This window comes from Ursus arctos, unplaced genomic scaffold, assembly GCF_023065955.2.
Source record: "Ursus arctos isolate Adak ecotype North America unplaced genomic scaffold, UrsArc2.0 scaffold_34, whole genome shotgun sequence".
In the NCBI taxonomy this organism is placed as follows: Eukaryota; Metazoa; Chordata; class Mammalia; order Carnivora; family Ursidae; genus Ursus; species Ursus arctos.
The window spans coordinates 17,704,847-17,727,476 of NW_026623030.1; the positions used below are offsets into that span (position 1 = coordinate 17,704,847).

At 47.7% G+C, this 22,630-nt stretch overlaps 1 protein-coding gene across 1 annotated transcript in view; it reads left to right on the forward strand.

The window, feature by feature from the left end:
- Positions 1-22,630, forward strand: part of KSR2 (kinase suppressor of ras 2) — a 388,766-nt gene that overhangs the window by 214,507 nt on the left and 151,629 nt on the right. Inside the window, 1 exon segment of the mRNA XM_026514966.4 lies at positions 12,885-13,069. Coding sequence (XP_026370751.1) covers positions 12,885-13,069 — 185 coding nt within the window.

The window sequence follows — 22,630 nt, forward strand, 5'->3', positions numbered from 1 at the left end:
CTGAATAAATATTTCTAGCCAACTCCAGCTCCCTGAGAGAAGGCCCTTCGCTGGCTCAACACTTGAGCAGATGATTGTCGATTGTGCCTTTGCTTAGCATGCTGACCCTGGATGATTTTATACGGAGATGTCTTAGGTGCTGAGAATCCAGATGACAGCATGCTTCCCTACCACAGTGTCCCGAGCAAATCCTGGTCCTAGAGGGGCTGCAATACGTTTTAGGACTGCAAGCATTGGGGTCAGACAGAACCAAGTTCAAATCCTGGTTCTCTCCCTTTTATAGGCTGTGTGACCTTGGATACGTTGCTTAGCCTTTCTGACCCTGCTTCTTCACCTGGAGATGGTTTCCGCCATCCTAAAAAATAAAATGAGCTAATGCCCCTAAAATGTTTAACACATGGCCAGGCACATAGTAAGGGCTCAGTGAGCAGCAGCTGTCACAATTAGAGCCAAGATACCTGGAGCAGAAAGGGACAGAGACCTCTCAGCAAATCCCTGCTTCAGACAGGAGGGGAAACCAGCCTCAAAGCCCACAGTGACTTGCTAATAATGATAGAACCAGGTCAGGAATCCAGCCTCCTGCTTTCTGCACCGGGTCATCTTATCAACCCAACACATGGCCTCCTTCGGGGTCACCCAGTAGGGTGAGTGTCCTGGGCGAAGGAGAGCAGTGCGGCTGATTCACCCTTCCTGGCCCCTCCCCTCTCGGTCTCCTTTAGGGGGTTCTGATTTTAGGGGATGTTTATGAGTCAGATGACTCCCTGCCCATGGGGAGGCCAAGCAAAGAGGGAAGAAGCCAGTGCTGGTCATCACTTATTGGGCTGATGGAGGCTGCCCATGTCCCACTGGCCCCAGGGAGACAGCCAGAGCAGACCTCTGTGCCAATTTATCTTGGAAATTGTCTTTTCTTCAGGCAAGGGGAGGGGGAAGGAAGCCTAAAAGAAAACATCCAGCCACATGCCTATGAAATCTCTGCCCAAAATCAGTCATCCTTTTTAATAATGAGGGCTGTCAGAGCCCTGGTTCAGTCGGAAATGATGGCCTGTGTAAATATTTGGTCTGTAACTGATTTATGGGTTGGGGAACAAAAAAATAAGATTAGTCGCTAATCACAGGGATGCAGGAAAATCAGCGGGCCTGGAAGGCAGAAGTGAGGTTGGCTGTCTGGGTGAGCTCAGATGGGGCGGGGTGGGGGGGAAGCTGGGCTGGGCTGTGCAGTGGCATTCACTTGGAGAGGGGGCTGTGGGCTTCCGGATTATTCCATAATCACAGGCCGAGGCAGCATTGTCCATGTGCAGGTCAAGAACTGGGTGAGACCAGCTTTGTGGCAAGATGCCCGGTTTGGAGGCACAAGATTGGCTCTTCCCAGTGAACCCTGAAATCAACAACGTACACCACCCCAAGCGTGCACAGGCCCCTCTATAAAATGGGAATGTATGCAATCAGCTCTTACTGGGGAATTAATGGAGCCATTAAGTACAAGCTTTGGAGTCAGTTCAATCTGTGTGCACACCCCAGGCCTTTATTGAGTTGTGACCTGGGTACATTAACTGTTGAGAACCCCAGTTACCTTAACTGCAAAACAGGGGTTATAATTGTTGCTACCTCAAATGAGATGGCATGTCCCAAGCACATCACCGCTCCCGGCGTCTCGGCCAGGCAGCTCTTAGTGCCGACACCGGCTGTCCTGTGACTACCGAAATTCACAGTCCCAGGTGGGCTAACGCAGGTGCTTGCCTCTCCTGCAGATTCACCCCCGCCACAGCCACTGCATGCGGCACATGCCTCCTATTAGAAATAAATGTATAGGGTGGGGTGCCAGCCTGGCCCCTCCTGGATAGCATGGAGACAGAGTAGATCCACTGGAGGGCCGCCCCCTCCTCAACTCCCCTGAACGAGGAGCCCGCCAGCATCCATGTGCTGGTGCAATGGAAACACACAGACTTCTGGATATTCATTTAGTTCATTGAGCTCTCCCTATATGCCAGGTCCTGTGCTGGGTGCTGGGGATCCACAGAGAACAAGTCACACATGATCCCTCCGAGGGTGGGAGGCACCCACCCTCAGCAAACCATCAGAACAACAAGGATGTATGGCAGCATGGGGCCAGAGCTCGAAGGAGTGTGTAGGTGCTATGACAGGACCCAGTCTACCCCAGGAGCGGGCAGGATGGGGAAGGAAGGACCCGGGTGGCAGGAGAAGCCACTCCTGGGGTGAGCCAGATGATGGGGAGAAGGATGCAGTGCGGTTTGGGTAGTATGCTTCACGTTTCCTACTTCTAGGTGAGTCCAGACCCTATTAGAACGGGGGCTGGCAGGCTAGAGTGCGAGGAACAAATTCAGCCCACCGCCTGTCTCTGTAGCTAGTTTTACTGGAACTTGCCACATCCATTCATGCGCACGTGGTCTCGGGCTGATCTTGGCCACGCAGGTGGGGCTGAGTAGTTTCGGCAGAGAACATACGACTTGCAGAGGGCTTTTACAGAAAAAAATTCATCGACCTCTGGGCTAGAACGTTTCTCCTGTCCTCTCGCATTCCTTCTTCCTCTCTCATACCCTGTGAGGATCTGAAGCGGTGTCTTAGTGGACAAGAAAGGAATATATACACACGCACACATAGATAATGTGTATAGTAGAATACAATATATAGTGTATATAGAGGAATATAATGTATAGTATATAGAGAGGAATACTACATATATGTAGTGTATATATTATATAGATATTCATATCGTGTGTGTGTATACACACACACACACACACACACACACGTATATATATATGGAACAATTCGCTCTTTTCCCAATCAAGTCTTAGTAGAAAGTCTGTTTGATACTGAGAGCTGATCTGTTACTGAGCAAAGTTTAATCTTAAAAAAAATACCGTGTATCTATTCTTAAGATATTTTGCACATTTTTCAAGTACATATATTTATATATAACATATATATTTAACCACACACTATAACACATATATAAATTTATATACATAAATATATAATATGCTGTTATATATTATACTATTGTATAGTATATATAAATATACAAATTTGTACACATAAATATAATACATATGTATTATACTTGAATGTATATTATATATAAATATACATATAGATAATACTATACTGTAATATAGTATATTATATACAGTATATGCTATGTACTATAAATATGTAAGTTTATATATACATATATATATAGAAGCATATATATATGTTTAATTTCTAGGAATCTATAAACAACCACATTTTTATATCTGTCAACTAAATCTGAGATTCCAGTTACCAAGAGCCTGATAGAAGCCATATGGGAAACAAAATCCTTCTCAAATTTGATCTTCAATTTAAAACTTACTGAAAAAATAATGAACCATCATTGAAATATTAAATAACGATTGGCCACATTATTTCATGTCTATACCTCTGTTCTCTAGAGGTTTTTTTTTTTTTTTTTTGGTTTTGTTTTAATAAAATAAAGAGAAAAAATTCAAGCCTAAAATACTGCATGTCATTTTACAATGATGTTTTATTATTATCAAAGAATGCTCCTGGTACTCTGTTCCAATGGTTTCTAAGTCAAAGCCTGAAAGTAACAGCCTCTTTTGTATCCTTCCAGAATATGTTTCCATACAGGGGAGAGTATCCAGCCTAGTCTGGGCACCGACACTGCACACGGATTTAGGAGACATTAGATGTCTCTTCCTCTCACCCCTCCACACTGTGGCCGGCAAGTCCTGGGAGAGCTGTGTTCCAGATGCTTCCTTTTCCTCCCCCTCCAATGTCTAGACCTTGGCCCACACCACCGCCATCATTTTTGTCTGGGTAACGGCCACAGCCTCCTCTCCAGAATCCCGGAACCCCATTCTTGCCCGCACCACAGTCAACTCTCTACACATTGGCAGAGTGGTCTTTCAAGAATAGAATTAACTTTTGTCATCTTCCTTCCCAAAACCTGTTGGCAGGTGCCTGTTGCTCTCAGATGAAACCCCACCTCCGTACAGGGGCAAGCACCTGGTTGATTGCAGTGATCTCATCCTGCCCCCGATCCCGCCTTCCCTCTCTTCTTCTCGCTCATTGTGAGTTGACCTGCCCTCACCTTGGACTCCCCAGCATTGCCTTTGCCTCACTGCCTGGTCCCCTCTCCCTCCAGATCTTTGCAAATCTGCCTTCTTTTTGACATTCAGTTCTCAGCCTAAATGCCATGTCCCCAGGAAGGTCTTACTACCCACTCACAACCACATCACCTGATTTTAATTCTGCACAAAGCTCCTCTTATTCCCCGGTATTTCCCTACTACTTTAGGTGTTTTTCTGTCTCCCCCCCCCCCCCCACCAGGATACCAGCCCAGGCGGAGCATGGATCTTGTCTCCCTCCTTCACTGCTACAGTCCAAGCACCTTACTGTCCTAGTGATAGTTATTGCATCAATTTTTGGAATTAAGCCAATTTTTGTTTTGTTGCATTTTTCTTGTCCTAGGGAGACACAGGGTGGGGAAAGGAGTGCTTTGAGTAAACATTCCTTGCCAAGCCTTTTCTCTGGATGACTTTGAAAATCCTGTTGTTAATTTTCTTCCAGAAAGGCTTCATTTCCTGCCCAGCCTCGTCATCACTGCATCCCAGTGACGGGCAGCCTCTGTCCCCGGTCAGTGTGGTCCGCAGACCTTCGTGTGTTTCGCCTGAGGCCAGAGGTCCAGGGTGAAAAGGAATTCCTTGGTCCTCTTCATGGATACTTGTCCCTTTTCCCTCGATTTTGAACCTGGCTTTCACATCATCTTTGCTCATAAAGAGCCTCAGTCTGTCTAGAGGAAAGGAACTATCTTGGCAAGAGACCAGCGCAGGAAAGACTCTTACCTAGCAGGTGCCAGATACTCTCTCAGGCACTTAAAATACATTAGTTCAGTCTTGTGAGATAGAAGAATTGTTATGCATTTTTACAGGTTCAGACATCGAGGTTCAGAGAGGCTAAGTGACTTCATGTAGGTCAGACAGCTAGTATGGAGGAGAGATCTAGTTCCAGTATTACTATTATATGTTTTTCTAATTCTAATAAAATACCCATCACATAAAGTGTACCATTTTAGCCATTTTAAGGTGTACAATTTAGTGGCATTGAGTACATTCATAGCCCTGTGCAACTATCACCACTCTCCAGTTCTGGAACTTTTTCATCACCCCAGATGGGAACCCCAAACCCATTAAACAATCACTTCTTATTGCCCCTCCTGCCCCCATACCTGGCCAGCCACTAATCCACTTTCTATCTCTGTTCATTTGCCTATTCTGGATATTTCATCTAAGTGGAATCATAATGTGTGGTCTTTTGTGTGTGTGTGTGTGTGTGTGTGTGTGTGTGTGTGTGTGTTTTCCACTTAGCTAATGTTTTTGAGGCTGGTCCGCATTGTAGCATGAATCAGGGCTTCATAATCCTGAATCACATTCCATGGTATGGATAGACCACAATTTGTTAATCCATTCATTTGTTGATGGGCATTTGGGTTGTTTTCACCTTTTGACTCTTGTGAATAATGCCGCTATAAACATCGTGCACAGTTTTTGTTCGAACACCTGGCTTCAGTTCTTTGGGGTATATGTCCAGGCGTGGAATTGCTGGGTCATATGCTGCTGTTTCCACAGTGTCTGCACCACTTTACAATCCCAGCAGCAAGGTGCAAGTTTCCGGTTACTTCACATCCTCGTCAACCCTTGTTCTGTTTTTGACTTCTTGATCATGGCCGTCCTAGTGGGTATGAAGTGGTATCTCACTGGGCTTTTGATTTGCATTTCCTTAATGACTAATGATATGGAGCATCTTTTCATCTATCTATCTATCTATCTATCTATCTATCTTGACCTGCTGTATATATCTTCTTTAGAGAAATCTCTATTCCAGTCCTTTGCCCACTTTTAGATATATATTTTAGTGTTTTTTTTTTAAGATTTATTTGTTTATTTGAGAGAAAGAGAGAGAGAGTGCGTGCACAGGCCGGGGAAGGGAGAGGGAGTAGCAGACTCCCCACTGATCAGGGAGCCCGATGCAAGGCTCAGTCCCAGGACCCTGGGATCGTGACCTGAGCTGAAGGCAGACGCTTAACCGACTGAGCCATCCAAGCACCCCTATTTAGTATTGTTTTAAGAGACTTTTTGTAAGGCATAACTTTCATTCAGAAGTGAAGGGGGGCGCCTGGGTGGCACAGCGGTTAAGCGTCTGCCTTCGGCTCAGGGCGTGATCCCGGCGTTGTGGGATCGAGCCCCACATCGGGCTCTTCCTCTATGAGCCTGCTTCTTCCTCTCCCACTCCCCCTGCTTGTGTTCCCTCTCTCGCTGGCTGTCTCTATCTCTGTCGAATAAATAAATAAAATCTTAAAAAAAAAAAAAAGAAGGTCACAATTTTTGTGTGTGGTTTGATGAATTTGTATTTATCACAATACCCAATTAGTCACCACCCAATCAAGACTGAAGACATGTCCAGCCCCCCAAAGGCTTCTTGGGTCTCATTCCAGTCAATAACCTACCAACCTACCCAGAGATAATCACTCTTCTGGCCTCTCTAGCATAGGTTAATTTTGCCTGTTCTTGAACTTCATGTAAATAGCATTATAATGGAGTCATACAGCACAAGCTCTTTTGTGGCTGATTTCCTTTGCCTGACACTATAACATTGAGATTTGGCCATGTTAAAGTCTAGCCATTTTCTCTTTTTTGTTGCCATGCAGTGGTCAATTGTATGAGCATACTATGCTTTATTTATCCTTTCTGTTATTGACGGACATTGAGACTAATCCCAGTGTTTGGCCGTATGAATAACGTTGCCATGAACATTCTTGCATGGGTTGTTTATGGACATGGGGGCACTCATTTTGGTTGGGTACATACCCAGGGGTGAAATTTTGGGGTCAGAGCGTATGTTCACTTTAGTAGATATTGCCAGATTAACTTTTCAAAGTGGTTGTGCTGGTTTGCGATCTCACCAGAATTTGGGGGGAATTCTGGTTGCTCTCTCTTCTTGCCAGCATTTGGCACTGTCAACTCTATTTTTAGCTATTCTGGTGGGACCTGTACTGGAATTCACTTCACATGTTTTTCGACCAACGTCTCTTCCTCTCCCTCCTCTTTTCCTCTTTCTCCTTCTGTGTCATCTTCCTTTCCTTCTTAGTATATTTCACATAAAGCTGTATATGAGGAAATCATTGCTGTGAGATCATGGAGTTGATATGCAAGTTTATTTTTCAAGTTTTAGCTGTTAAAATACCAAAATTTCACGTGTGTCTCATCTGAAAGCATTGCATATTCGTCCACACCAGGGAAAGTGCAGCTTACAGTGTTTGACCCACTCATGCTTCCTTTTTGCCAGTGCCCGGGTGGATTAAATTCCATGCTTGTGGTGTGTTCGAGCCAGAAATGAAGGTTGTAGCCTGTGGTCAAGGAGCAGAGCAGATGCTGCTAACCATTCTCCTGGTGTTAGACTTACCAGGCCTATGCTTTTCCAACCTTCTCCTTCCCTGGACTCTGTGTGTATTCTCTGCCCCCTCCCCAACCAAGAACGTGGTGCTGTTCTTTGGTTTTGAAAAGGGTCTTGCCTGTAGGCCTCATTTTGGGTAATCAGATCATGACAACAGCGAAGGATTTCAATGGCGCCATTTGAGAGGGAGGGACAGCTCACACAGCCCCGTGTAAGGCCAGTGGGCATCTTTTCCTGTTTGGGGAAATGGTTGCTGGAGGAGCACTTTGCTGCACAGAGCGGTGTGCGAGAATGTGTGCTGTGCCTGTCCTCCAGCCACGCTTACGACGAGCTTGTCTGCCCCCAGCCCTTCATTTCCTCCCAATTGGCTGGGCCAGATGCTCCAGACACCGTTAATGAGATGCTGAAGTTTATGGCCGGGTGAAGGCATTTGAGTTCAAGGGGACACAACCCCACACGCAAGGAAGCTGAGGGTAAAGAGGCCATGTGAGCCCGCAGTTCTGCTTGACTCAACGCCCAGCAAGCTTTTGGAAGAGAAAGTGGTGCAAAGACTAATCATCAGTTTGGGACCCCCGCAGCGATCCTTGCAACCAAGGCTCTGAGGGACAGGTGGCAAGTGGGCATCGATCAAAAGCCTTCGGAGTACAGAGCTGTCTGTCTGCCAGACCTAGGCTGGGGGTGGCCAGGGGCTGGCAAAAGAAATCAGGTGTGTCTCTGCCCTCAAGGAGCCCCTAGCTGGAATTAACTGAGAAGATGCTGCCAAACCAGCCCTCCTGACTTGCAGATGGAAACTGGGCTACATTCCTTTAGAATTCTCCCAAGACAGAAGATGCCAGGTTGTTTTTGCTTGAGTTGGAGCACATGGGCTTGGGTGGGAGTCTATAGACCCATCTTCTGGTCTTGGCTCTGCAACTGTAGGTTGCCTACTTTATGTTAGTTGCTGGGATACAGGCCCGTCCCATGTGTGTTGGGCACAAGCCATGGGGGAGATAGACATTCACTGAGCAACCACATAAGTAAAAGCAGAATTCCAACGGGGATGCATTTTGTGATGGAAAAGCAGATAGTGCTGGGAATGCATGTGACCTGGAGATCTGACCAGTTCTGAGGGCTAAGGACTGTGCCTCTAAGGAAGTGATGCCTAAAGTAGGTTTCCACTAATAGTCAGGATACGGAATAGTGTTCCTGACAGAAGGAACAGCATGTGCAGAGATCCTGAAGTAGATGGGAATTTGGTACGGTCAAAAATCAGAAAGCTGACCAGAGCGGCTAGAGTCAGAGGGTGACAAAGTGATGATAATACAAGAAGTTCAATAGAGAGTGATCCTTGAGGGTCCCTTGAAGCTTTTGAAAGGAAACCTTTGGGAGTTTTTAAGCAGAGGAATGACATGATACAGTGTATGTTTTTTAAAAGCTCACCTTGGTGCCTGGGTGGAGAATAGATTATAAAGAATCAAAAGTGGGATGGGATTATTCAACCATAAAAAGGAGTGAAGTTTTGATATATTGTTACCACATGGATGGACCTCAAAGCATTAGGTTCATCGAAAGAAGCCAGACGCAGAAGTTCTTATACTGTATAATTCCATTTCTATGAAATATTCAGAATAGACAAATCTACAGAGACAGGTTGGTAGTTGCCAGGGGTGGGAGGGAAGGTCATGTGAACTGTTCAGTTTAACGTGGTTAATACATATTATTTGAATTTTACCTCAATATAAATAAAAAGTAAAGAAAATGAAAAATTAAAAAAGCAAAAAAAAAAAAAAAGTGGGATTGGGGGGTCTGATTCAGGTACACCAGCGGTGGCAACAGCAGCTAAGGCGAGGGAGGAGAGTGGCTCGGACCGGAGCTGGAAGGCTGGCGATGGAGAGTAATAAACCAATTGAAGAATGAAGGGTTCTCAGGATCCTTTTAGTTCAGATATATTCTCTGCAAATTAGGCTTCAGGAAGGTCAGAAGAACTTTACTAGATTCCAACCCTGGAATGAATAATCCTTTGCTGTACCTGGTAAAACAGCGTGCATTTTCCGGAAGCACAGACAATGGCCCCTAAGCTGCGGACAGCAGCATGGCCCACCCGGGGCTCATACGTATGGCCCCAAAGGGTAGGGCTGCCCTTGCCAATGCTTCATGCCCCCTCACTTTGCTGCTTTCCCCAGAATTGGCCTCGATTCCAAGGGAAGACATTTATGTAATAGATTTCTAATATCCTGCGATCCTGGAGAGATGTTCTTTTTAATTACACCTGCAGGATATACTGCAAAATATGCACTGAATCTTACACAGTCATAGTCATTGGACACAGTCATTTGTGTCTGTTTTCCCTCTGAGTGTGCTGAGTAATGAGGGCAGATGGTAAAGGTGAATCCCACATTCTGTCCATGAAGACTTCCTTGGTGGGCGGGAAGTGATGTAAGATTTCCCGCCACCTACTCTGATCATATAGCCATTCACCCCCCACTTTCCCTTTCTCTTACCCTCTTTTCCTCTCCTCTTTCTATCCTCCCATCCTCTTTTCCTTCATTACATCTCCCTCTCCATCCATCCATCATCCTTATATCCTTCAGCCTTTTCATCCATCCACCCATCGATCCTTCCACCCATCCACCCATCCATCCTTCCATCCATCTGCCCTTCCATTCTTCTGTCCATCCACCCATCCACCCTTCCATCCTTCCATCCATCCATCCATCCTTCTGTCCATCCACCCATCCATCCTTCCATCCACCCATCCTTCCATCCATCCATCCATCCATTCATCCACCCATCCATCCTTCCGTCCATCCACCCATCGATCCTTCCATCCATCCACCCATCCATCCTTCCATCCATCCACCCTTCCATCCTTCCTTCCATCCATCCATCCATCCATCCATCCATCCATCCTTCTGTCCATCCACCCATCCATCCTTCCATCCATCCATCCATCCATCCACCCATCCATCCTTCTGTCCATCCACCCATCCACCCTTCCATCCTTCCATCCATCCATCCATCCTTCTGTCCATCCACCCATCCATCCTTCCATCCACCCATCCTTCCATCCATCCATCCATTCATCCACCCATCCATCCTTCCGTCCATCCACCCATAGATCCTTCCATCCATCCATCCACCCATCCATCCTTCCATCCATCCACCCACCCATCCATCCTTCCATCCATCCACCCATCCATCCATCCATCCATCCATCCATCCACCCATCCATCCTTCCATCCATCCATCCATCCACCCATCCATCCTTCCATCCATCCATCCATCCATCCATCCATCCATCCATCCACCCATCCATCCTTCCATCCATCTTCTGATCCATCTCTTTATCCATTCATCCATCTATCCATCCTTTGTCCTTTTCATCATCCATCCATCCATCTTCCACCCTTCCACCTTTCCTACCTTCCTCCTCCTTTCCCTTCCCTTCTTCCCTCCACCCTTCTTTCCATCTACCCACCCCTCCATCTTTTCATCCATCTGTCCAACCTTCCATCCATCCATCTGTCCAGCTTTTGATCCATGCATCTGTCTAACATTTATTTATATATACCCCTTCTCCTCTCTGTCTCTGGTCCTGAGTTAGCAAAACAAATTGATGCTCTGCAGTCACTGAGCTACTGTTCAACGTGTGCTGAGTCGGACTTGGTTCTCCTTACACAAGGGATCTGGCCTTGTCATTTGGTGGCCCAGTGCCTCAAGGCTCCCGTCAGTGTTTTGGAAATAATGATGGTATCTATTGCCAGAGGGTATGACTGCATCCATTCATCTGCCAAGGATAGTGGTGGGTTGAGAGTTGCTAGATGTTTCAGGTGGAAAACCTGGCTCAGCTTCAACTTTTGGCTTCTTCCAGGTTAATTCCATGCTATACAGACACCCAGTTTAACCTGCTCATAGTGACGTTAATAACAGGTTACCGGAACCCTCACTCTGTGCCTGGCCCTGTGCCAAGCACGTTCTGTCACAGATTTGTCATGGCATCCTTCTTAGGTAGGTGCTGTTATTTTCCCCCATTGTCCAGGGGAGGAAACTGAGGCACAAAGAGATGAGATCACTTTCCTGAGGTCCCAATCAGGACCTGAGCTCCGGTCTCCCTGACCCCAAAGTTTGCAAGTCTAACTCCAAAATTATCCTGCCATGGTGTAGATGCGTCTTTGAATCTCCACCGTTGGAGACTCTTGTGGAATGAAATGCCACTCCTTTGTTTCCCTCTCTTCTGGGCAGGGAGAGCCCGCTAACGTGTGCGGCTATAACGGGAAGTACCTTCCTGGGCCTTGCTGCCGACCCCTAGGGATATAATAAGCAGGGCTGGCAGCCCAACACTGCGAGGGAGTGACTCCACAGGCACACTTTGGATTCCTTAAAGCTGATGAGCAGCAGGCCTCCTGGAGAGGGTGACTTTTAGGCTGCATGTGTGGGAGGCCTCGTCTCTCTCTCTTTTTTTATGTTATGTTAGTCACCATACAGTACTTCATTAGTTTTTGATGTAGTGTTCCGTACTTCATTGTTTGCGTGTGACACCCAGTGCTCATTGCAACACGAAGCCTCCAGTCTTTAATTAAGGCACCTTCCTGAGCTCTCCATCTAGAAGAGAGAACGTTCGCAAGGAGGGTTCACTCTGGCCACAAGGTGGCGCCCAACTCCGGGCTAGACATGAATGGGGCCCTGGGGGTGTGGGGGGAGGGCAGAGTGGTTAGTTTGGGATGCTCTTCTAAATCACACTGTCTTAAACTGATCCCCTAAGCACCTTGGGAAGGGGAGAAGTGTTTCCAAAGCAGATGCAGAAGTTCATTCCATTCAGTTGGTGCCGAGCCAGAGCCAGGGCCTAAGAGATTCAGCAACGAAAACCACAGGATTCCTGCCCTCAAGGAATTACAGTGCAGCATGATTAAGTGCCAGTCATAATCCAGCTTGGTCATGTAATAAGCTTTTAATGAGCACCTACTGTGTGCCAAGTTCTGTGCTAATTGCCAAGGACAGGGAAATGAACAATACAGAATCATTGCCCTCAAAGACCCACAGTTCACTTGGGAGACAAAAACTAAAAGAACAAATTCAGGAAAATAGGAAAGTACAGCCACAGGGATACACTCAGAATATTGTAGATGAATTGAAGAGGAACACCCAACCCAGGCAAGGAGGGAAGGGAGTATCAGGGAAGGCTTCCTGGAGGACTGGACACCAGAGTGGAGTCAGAGAAGACCGATGGGGATTAAGCAGGCAGGGAAGGGGAGGCCATTCTGGGCTATGGGGACAGCACTAGCACAGGGTTATAGCTGAGAAAGAGGGGGATGGAGCAGCCACAACTGGCCAGGTCAGTGTGGGGAGTGGACATTGGTGCCATGTTAACGAGGTTGGGTCTGCCGGCTCTCATTCCATGTGCACTTATGGATACATTTCCCTCTCTTCTTCTTCTGTCTCTCTTCCAGAGCCAAGAAGAAAAGCAAACCCTTGAACCTCAAGATTCACAGCAGCGTGGGCAGCTGCGAGAACATTCCTTCTCAGCAGCGCTCCCCCCTCCTGTCGGAGCGCTCCCTCCGCTCCTTCTTTGTGGGACATGCACCTTTCCTGCCCTCCACCCCTCCCGTCCACACTGAGGCCAACTTCTCTGCAAGTAAGTCACCCCCCCAGGGCCGCTGCCCCTTCTTGTCTGCCAGGTGCACGCTCCCTGTTCCCTCTCGAGATATGCTCATGAAATGCTTTGAACATGGCTCATCCGCCTCCCACCTGCGCCACTCCCACCCCTTGGGATGGTTTCGAAGGGAAGGGGCATAATTAGCACTGGGAGGTTGACTGGCTGTTGTCATTGGTCCTGCGTTCCTACTCTTTTTGCCTGCAGGTGTGTAGGGATGACAGAGGGAAGCAAGCATGCAGGGCTTGAAAGGAATCATCAGCTTTTTCTCTCTGCTTCTCAGCTGCCCAGTCACAGGATTTTTCTTGGGCCACTGTGGATCAAGCAACTATGATTAAATTTTGTAATTTTGCCCCCCCCCCTCAGGTCAACACATATCACCTTTCATTTCAAAGATGTATTTGGGTTCAAACTGGGCTGAGCATGGCCTGGGGTGGTTTACATTCTGCTCCCACGAATTTCTGCTGGAGACAAAGTGGTTATTACTTGGAGCGGAAATGGAACTTTCTGGTGATCAAGGGCTGAGATTTCAGAAGATGTTTCATCTTCTCTGCCCAGGGGCCCGTTTTGCTGAACAGGCACAGATGTGGTCAGAGGGGAGGCCCTGAAAAAAAGCCCAACCAGCCCTCCAGCTCAGACATCGACTTTTATGGACTGGGAATTCGGGAGGAGGAGGGGCTGCCGGAACAGGAAGGGAATAACCGTGGGCCCCCAGTACAGCCACGGGGTGATCGGACTGCTCTGATAAATGATAAGCGATGTTTACTGAGCACCTGTCTATGCTCATCGCCTACACGCATGGCCTCATTTGGTTCTTACAACAAGCCGTTGTGCAGATGAGTTATCCCCATTGTACAGATGAGGAAACAGAGGCTCAGGGACGTGAAAGAACTTGGCAAACTCACGCAGCTGTTGAGTCATCGAGCCCGGGTTTGAGGCCTGTTCTTCCTAACTCCAGAATGTATAAGCGTCACCATCACATATGATTTGATCCCAGATCCCTCAACTCTTCAGCAGGGGACCTTTCTCTAAATTTAGGGTTCTATTCTTTACCTTTACGTGAGGGTTTTTGAATTTTTTTTAGGGAGGCTGTGAACCCACTGAGAAATCTGTTTCTTTCTCTCCCTGGGGAGTTGCACACATAACTTCCAGCCCGGTGTCCAGTGGCAGGACTGTTGGGCTCAGAAGCTCTGCCTTAGCCCTGCTGGACAGTTGGCCTGGGCGGAATGGTGAACTCGGTGCACACGTGTGCATCACGCATCCACTGCAGGAATCGGCCAAGGGTCCAGAACCAGAAGAGACCCATGTGGACATCAGTGAGGAGAAGTTCCAGAGCCTGACTGGTCTCGGGGCCCAGGGGGTGCAGGCCCTGAATCAAGCAAACTAAAATAGCACTCATGACACGTATCAACACCAGAAGGCCGATTTATTCATTTGTCGAGAGAAATCACTGTCAGACCAGAGCTACTCGCTGGGGGTGGGCCTGTGTGGCAGTCAGAGGGTGGCTTGGGAGCCCAGACAAGGACAAGGGGGGGTGATGACATATCAAATGTGTCATAGCAGCGGGTGAGACAGGATGTCATGGCCCGGAAGGGAGATGCTGGGGGCCAGTCCCAGCTCTGTGTCTTTTTGAGCAGCGTGCCTGACCCCGAGCAAGTGCAGAGCCTTTCTGAGCCTCAGTTTCTTCACCTGTAAAATGGGGCTCACAATAGATGCCCTCCATAGGTGGTTGTGGGGATTAGATTGGACATCAAGTCATCTGCACAGGGTCTGGTACACATTTAGTGCTTAATACATGGTAGCTGGCATGGCGATGTTAATTAGCTCCTTTTCCCTGGCAGCGTTTACATCCTCTGACTTTATGACTAATTTGGGGGCTATGGGTAAATGCCTTTCAGTCCCCCCTCCCCACGCTTCCCCGTGGTCCTAAGAGTGCTTGGAATTTACCTTGGCCTGAGGCTGGGAGGCTGCCTCCAGCCGCCATCTGTCTCTGGGCATCGCTGTCTCTGGGAGCTGGACCACAGTTCTGCACTTTCGCTCTGTCCAGGATAGAAACATCTTCAGCTTGCTTCAAAAACCATGGACTTGCACATTTAGACCCCTCCTCTCCTGTCAGAAAGTTCTGTGAGGATTCGCTGTGGCTTCCAACTTATCCTGCCTGCCCTGGTCTCCATGGGAGAGGAGACGCTTTTCCCCTTGTCTGTGGGCAGCAACAAAGTCCTTAATGAAAATCAGCCTTGAGCCCTAAGAGGCCGGAGAAGCATAGTTGGCTCTCTGGACCCTCCTGGTCCTTGGAGGCAGAGAGGTCGCCCTCTGATCTTCCAAAAGGGAGAAAAGTCACATTTGAGTCTCTGTAGGAGAATGAGGGTGTACCCCAAATATTAGCCGGAATCCCATGGACCAGTCCCGTTTCCATTGACCCTAACAAATGACAGAAACAGAGGGTAGAATAGGCTCCAGGTTAGGAAACGAGAAGCTCTCGGTTTGAGTCTCTGTGATGCCGCCAATTGCTTGTGTGACCTCTGTCCCTGCCTCGTCACAGTTAAAACTCACCACAAACATTGAGGCAGGCATTCTAATTCCCATTCTATAGATAAGGAAACTGAGGCTCAAAAGGGCGAATGATCTTGCCCACGTGGTAGGTTTTGAATCCCAATCCAACTCTAGCCTACATCCCTGCTCTTTGGTGAAGCAAAATCCTTTCTCTGTCTGGGTCTCAGTTTCCCCAGTTGTATAATAAAAGATTCCACAAGGGTCCAGTCCAGAGCTTAGAAATGCTGTGATTCTAAGGCTAACCAGTGAGGTTTTCCTGGGCAAATCTTCTGATCACTTAGAGTGCTGGTTTGAGGACTGTGGGCTGGGGCGCTTGGGAGGACACATGGGTCAGGCTCTAGCTCTGTCTTGCTTGTAATAGTCCTGTTCTCCCCCTACTCTGACCTTCGGAAGAGACCTTTCTGTCTTTGGGTCCCAGTGCCGGCCTTTCTCCCTCTGACCCAGTGGAGGGAGCCCCTGATGCTGCGTCCCTGCCAGGCTGAGTCAGTCTGCACCTTTGTCCCTGTTAGTTCTGGCCATGGCTACATGTGAAGAGTGGTGATCCGCCATCTTGTTACCTCTGCTTAGGCGCCTGGGGACAGCATTAGACAGATCTGGCGGTAGAGTGGCCAAGACTCAGACCCTCAGGGTACCCAGCCTCCTCTGATGGGTCGTGAGAAAGACTTCACCTCCGTGGGCTTACATTCCTGGTCTGGGAGTGATGAGCAGGGGGAGGGAAGGAAGTGGCAGGAGCCCCAACTTAGAGGAACCTTTCTCTAAGGCTAACTATGGACAAAGCACAAGTTATTAAATGCTACAGCTCGACATGGAAGGTGGTGACTCAGGAGTGGACCTACCTCCCAAAGACGTAGAGAACAATGGAGTGATCTCCCCATCCTCGCTGCATTTATTCTGTATTTCGTTGGGGCATGCCGCATGGCCCAGATGGTGTCTGATTGGATGCCCTCTACCCATGGACCAATTTGGGTCCAAGCAGCTGTGTGCTGGTGGCTCCTTGTAGGGTATCAGGCTGCCGCTATAAATCCCAATAAAGAGTTTTCTACAGAATGAAAAAATGCTGTCTAGATGGGAAGGAGTGATGACTCATCCTCGTTCATTACCGGCTGGTGGAAGTGATTTGGGGAGTATAGCAACTAAGTGGTTGCTGTCATATCGTTGGGCACTCACCGAACGCCCTGAGTCTATTTCAACCTGCCAAGGATGTAGCGAGGACAAAACGAGGAATGGGTGTAAGTTTCCCAGCACAGGGGCTGGTGGTTAGAGCGCTAAGTCTCAATGAAGGGTAGGTTTGGCAGCTCTTGCTGCTTGTCCTATGCTGGGATAACTTGTAACAATGATGAAAATGATGATAGTAATAGCAATTGGCATTTATTGTGTATTGACAGGGTTGCGGGCACTGTTGATTCAGGCAAAACAATTTACTTGTATTATACTAGCTTCCCAGTTCTCCATCAGCTAGTTTCTATTCTTATCCCCATTTTGCAGATGAACAAACTGAGGCGGGGAGGGTTTGAGTAGCTGGCCCAAGATCCCAAGGGCAGGTAGGAAGTGGAGTTTGCGCTCTTTCTGAATTCCCCATTCTGTAATGCTGAGGCCTGCAGCTGCCATGCTGTCTTCGCTGAGACCTGTTTGCTCATCAAATAGGGACCTTAATTTGTCCCGGTTTCCTCCCTGGCATCCTGGTCTCATTGGGGGATTGTGTTGTGGGGGTCAGCCTTGCTCCAAGGATGCCTCTTGTTTATCAGCACGCTGTGCGCACTCGGAGAACAGCACCCACACTGGCTGACAATTTGTTACCCGCGCCCCCCCCCCCCCAGACTCCAGTGTTGATATGCAGGGGATCTATTGTCCCAGGTGGTCGCTGTGCTTGGGGCGGGGGCAGGCAGCTGCAGAGAGCAGCCAGAGGAATGAGTTACCGACAGCTTCTGCAACTCATTTATCCCGGACATCTTTGGTAGAAGATGAGGAATGACAGGCTACTTTTTACCACCTGCAGTGTTCCGGGTGTTCCTTTATTAGCTGTCTGTGGGGGTCTAGGACTTCAGGGCAGCAGCTAGCAAAGGGAAAAGTGACTGATGATTCCCAGACGGCCCCTTCTTGGTCCTTAATAGCACCAGCTGGAGTTTTATCCAAGGCCCCAGTCTTAGAAAATATTGTCCTTCGTGCGGTGCCTTGAAAGACGGCGTGCCCTCACCTTGCCCTGTCTCACCGTGCGCTCTCCTCATCTCTTTGCCTAGCATTTCCCGTGCTTTTTCTTGGGCACAAGGCGACAGAGAGTTGACCCTCACTTGAGGGCCTGGCCCCGTGTGCCTTGAGGCTGAGTCAGAAGGCTGATTTGTTGAGGGAGGCAGCAGGTAGCAATAAAGACCGATGAAGCTGAACTTCGTAGCCCCGAGAAACAAGCCACTGGAAGGGTTATAAAGAGACCCGGGATGGGGGTGATTATATAATGGGGTTTAATGAGGCTTGAGGCTAAGGTTCATTACCTCCCGGAAGAGGACAGAGAAGTGAATGTCTTGACAGAAGTTGGCTGCCTGAGCCATGTTCTCGGCTCACAATTTTGAGATCTTGAGAAATCCGTGTCTGACCTGACTCAGTGGTGACAGTTTCAAGGGGGAACCCATATATCGCATTGGAGTGCCCCGAAGAATGTTTCTACCCCCAGAGCAAGCAGGTAAAAGTGCTGCTCCTCCTCCCGTCCCCCTCCAGCAGGCAACCCTTGTTGCCTGGCATCTTTGCTGTATTTTAGAAACTCAGATACCAGCAGGCAGGTCCCTAACACATACGGACCGTCTGCTACTTTCCAGGTAGGTGCTGGTCTAGGCGCTTCTAGGCATTAAAATGTGTATTCCCGGAGACACATAAAATCCAAAAAGGTTCCTGATGAAGAACACTAGTCCTTTGTACCATCCCTCTGTCAATCCTGCTTTTTATTTTATTTTTTTTAAGATTTGATTTACTTATTTGAGAGAGAGAGAACAAGCAGGGGGAGCAGCAGAGGGAGAGGGAAAGGCAGCCTCCTCACTGAGCAGGGTGCCTGATGAGGGGCTCAATCCCAGGATCCCAGGATCATGACCGGGGAGCCGAAAGCAGACGCTTAACCGACTGAGCCACCCAGGCGCCCCTCAGTCCTGCGTTTTAGCAATTCCTTCTGCGTTTTGTTCTTTTGATAGTCACTTCCACTGGTTAAGCTAGGTTGTACGAGGGCTTCTCAAAGTGTGTCCCAGGCCAACAGCGTCTGCAGCACCTGAAAGCTTGTTAGAAATGCAAACTCTTACTTTCCCCCTTGCAGACCTACTGAATCAGAAGCTCTGGGGAGGGGCCAGCAACCTGAATTTTCACCAGACCTCCAGGGTTTGGTGAAACCTGCACACCAACATTTGAGGATCGCTCGGTTATACGACGGCCTTTTTTTTTTTTTTCATATTTCATTTTGAAATAATTTCAAACTTATAGAAAATTTGCAAGAACGCTACAAAGGATTCCTGTACCCTCTTTCCTGGGAGTCATCCATTTTTAACATTTGCTTGCCTTTGCTTTCTCTGTAATCCCCCGCCTCGTTTTCTCTCTCATTTTTGTGAACCATCTGGGACTGGGTTGTCTATACTCTTACGTAACCACACAGAGGTACCAGCTTCAGCAACCTTGACACTGACTCAAGACTTCCATTGACCCTTATTCCTATTTCGGCGATTGTCCCCATAGCACCGTTCGTGGCAATGCAGTTCTCTGGTACAGGATCCAATCCAGGATTACGTATTCCTTCAAGTTCTCGTGTCAGGATTGCATTGTTCTTCAGCCTTTCTTTGTTGCTTGTGACTCCGACGTCTGTGAAGAGCGGGGACCAGGTTCTTCACAGAATGTTTCTCCTTTTGGGTTTGTCCATGGTTCTCCATGTTAGACCCAGGCTGTGCGGTTTTGGCATGATGTCTACTTACGTGGGGGTGTGTCCTTCTCAGTGCATCCCCTCTTCGTGGACCTGGTGTTTGCATTTTTCCAAAGAAGTCAGAGACCATGACTTTTTTTTTTTTCAAGATTTTATTTATTTATTTGAGACAGAGAGAGAGAGAGAGAGACCACGAGCTGGGGGGGAGGGGCAGAGGGAGAGGGAGAAGCAGACTCCCCGCTGAGCAGGGAGCCCGACAAGGGGCTCGATCCCAGGACCCTGAGAAAATGACCTGAGCCGAAGGCAGATGCTTAACCCAGTGAGCCACCCAGGTGCCCTGAGACCATGACTTTTAGGAGAAATCTCCCAATTTTAAAATGCTAGCACCCAATGAAAAATCTTTTAACCCTGTTTGACGCAGTATTAAATAATCCCGCAAGTTGGTGTGCTGTATTCGGTCTTGGGGCTCCCAATTTTTAACTGCTGTTCTAAAATCATAGAGATCAGAACTGATAGGGGGCTCAGAAATCACTGAGTCCAAGCCCTTATTTTACAGATGGAGAAACTGAGGGGAGAAAGTAGAAGGAACTTTTCCAGGGTTTGAGTCGGGTTTGAAGCTGGATCTCCTGATATCCAACGAATAGCTTTCTCCCTTGGGCCAAGATGATTGCAAAATTATAGGCTCTGCTGCTACTGAACGTGCTCTAGAGGAAGGTGACACCTTTTGTGCGTACAGAGGGCTCTGTGTGTGTGTGTGTATGTGTGTGTGGTGCACGCATATGGTTATCAATGTTCTAGGCGAGGCAACTTCTGGGTTTTTATCATCAGGCCTTTCTTCTCTATAATTTTGCAGTTTTGCCCTAGCACAAACCATTTGGGCTCAGCATGCAATAGACAACCTTAGACCTTTTGTTATGATTGCTCCCACCAGGAACTGTGGCAACAAAAATTGGTCGGGAAGTGGTTGGCATTAGTAGCCAGGGGGTCATTTATACCTTTTGGAATGAGTCCTGATCCTCGGTCAGGTACGCTCTGTCGGCGTGGGCAGTCCCATTGCCTGTCATCAGGACGTATGTCTGACTGTACCTTTGTCCCAGTAACATCCCCCCCACCCCGGGTGAGTACTTCCACGGATTTCAGAGCAACGAGGAAAGAAATAGCAAGTAATGTTACTATAGAGCTAAGCAGTGTGCACCTGGAATTCATATTCCTTGCCCGGGTTCCTGCATCCCTAGTCTATAGATGAAGAAACAATAGGCCAAGAGGAGAAATCCAAGCATATAGCTTCAGGTTACACAGCACATCAGAGCCGAGAGTAGAAACCGTGGTACCTTCAGACTCCCAAGTTGCATGTGCTGTCTGTACATAATCTGGCCTGACTTCATTTCCGTGAGACAGTGGGTCAGGGTATGGTGGGTTGTTTTGATCAAATTTGTTCCCCTCCCCAATAAAACTAATTCATCCCTAGTGGCCCCGTCTTGTACATCTACCCAATTGAGCAAGTCTGTATTTTATCTAGGTGTGATCTTGGGCCCTTCCTCTCCATGATGCCCCATTTCCAAGTCTTCTTGAGTTGACCTTCTAAATCGTGGTTGGCAAACTTTCTGTAAAGGCCCAGGTAGGAAATACTTTCAGATCTGCAGGCCATATGGTCTCTGTGACAACTACTCCATTTTGCCATCTAACACGAAGCAGCCATAGACTGTCTTCCAATAAAGCGGGTGTGGATGTGTTCCAATAAAACTTTATTTAAAAACTCTGGCAAGGGGCCAGATTTGCCCCATGGGTTATAGACTGTGAGTTCTGTTCTTCCAGTTTTTTTCATCTCCTCCTCCATCATCACACCCTGGTCCAAACTATTCAGTAGTCTCCAAATAGATCTTTCCCCATCCAGTCCACCAAAGTGATCTGGCCCCCAAACCCAGGTTAAGATTCTACCATGATCTTAAGTGAACAGCATTTTGTCCTTTTTTCAACCCACAGGTGACTGGACACTCTGTCATTGTTGTCACTTCGTCTCAATCACTACTTCCTTGGGAAAGCATTTCCTAACTTCCCAAGTTATATCAGTTATATCTTCTCTCACCTCTCGCACTTTCCTTCTGAAACACTTATCACAATCCATGGCCATCTGTTTATTTATATGAGTATTTGTTCAGTGTCCTGTTCCCCCAGCATCAGTTCCACGAGAGCTGTGACCACATTGCTCTCACTTGTTACTGTCTCCATCGTGCCTTGCATGGAGCTGCACACATAAATATTTTTGAATGGACAATAACGTTTTTGAGCATTCACTCTGCAGCCAGTACTATGAGCCTTCAGCTACTCAGGATCTAGAGGGCAAAGGAGAAAGGGTTCTGTCACCCTCCAGAGCTGCAGAGCTGGCTGAATTTGGTGTCATCAAGGCAGGAACTGAAGTTGTTGGACTTTGATGCAGTCTTTGGGATGTTATGGTTGGTCTCCTGCCTTAACTGACCAAAGAAACAGGCACTCAAGCAAAACTGCCAAAAACCATTTTGTTGATGGGAAACAAGCAGGTCTTTTCACTGCACAGTGGTGGTAGTACTAACAGTACTAACATAGAGCTTGACACTTACAAGTGACAAACAATCCAAGTTGAGCTTTTTCTTTTTTCTTCCTCTTCTTCTTCTTCTTCTTCTTCTTCTTCTTCTTCTTCTTCTTCTTCTTCTTCTTTTTTTTTTTTAGTGTGAAGGTCATTTATTGGCATATGTAACTGAAAAGCCCAGAGGTTTTGTAGGCTTCAGGTATGGCTGGATCAAGGGGCTCAGTTCAGGTCAGGTCTCAGTCTCTCTGTATCTCTTGACTTGGCTCTTCTCCAGGATGGTTTCACTTTTAGGCTCCATGTAGTGGTAAGAGACCCCAGAAGTCCCTTCCCTGCTCTGGTCCAGAATAGAAGAGTGAGATTGTTTAGGTCTGAGATTCACTGATTCAACCAGCTTGACCATGTGCTCACCTCTAAACCAATCAGTGGGGTCAAACATGTGGGAGGTTAGCTTATTGGCTTTACTTCTGGGCTTAGAAATTGTGGGTTTTGTCTAAGAATGAAAAATGAATGCCAGGGAAGCTGATAACCAGTGTCCACT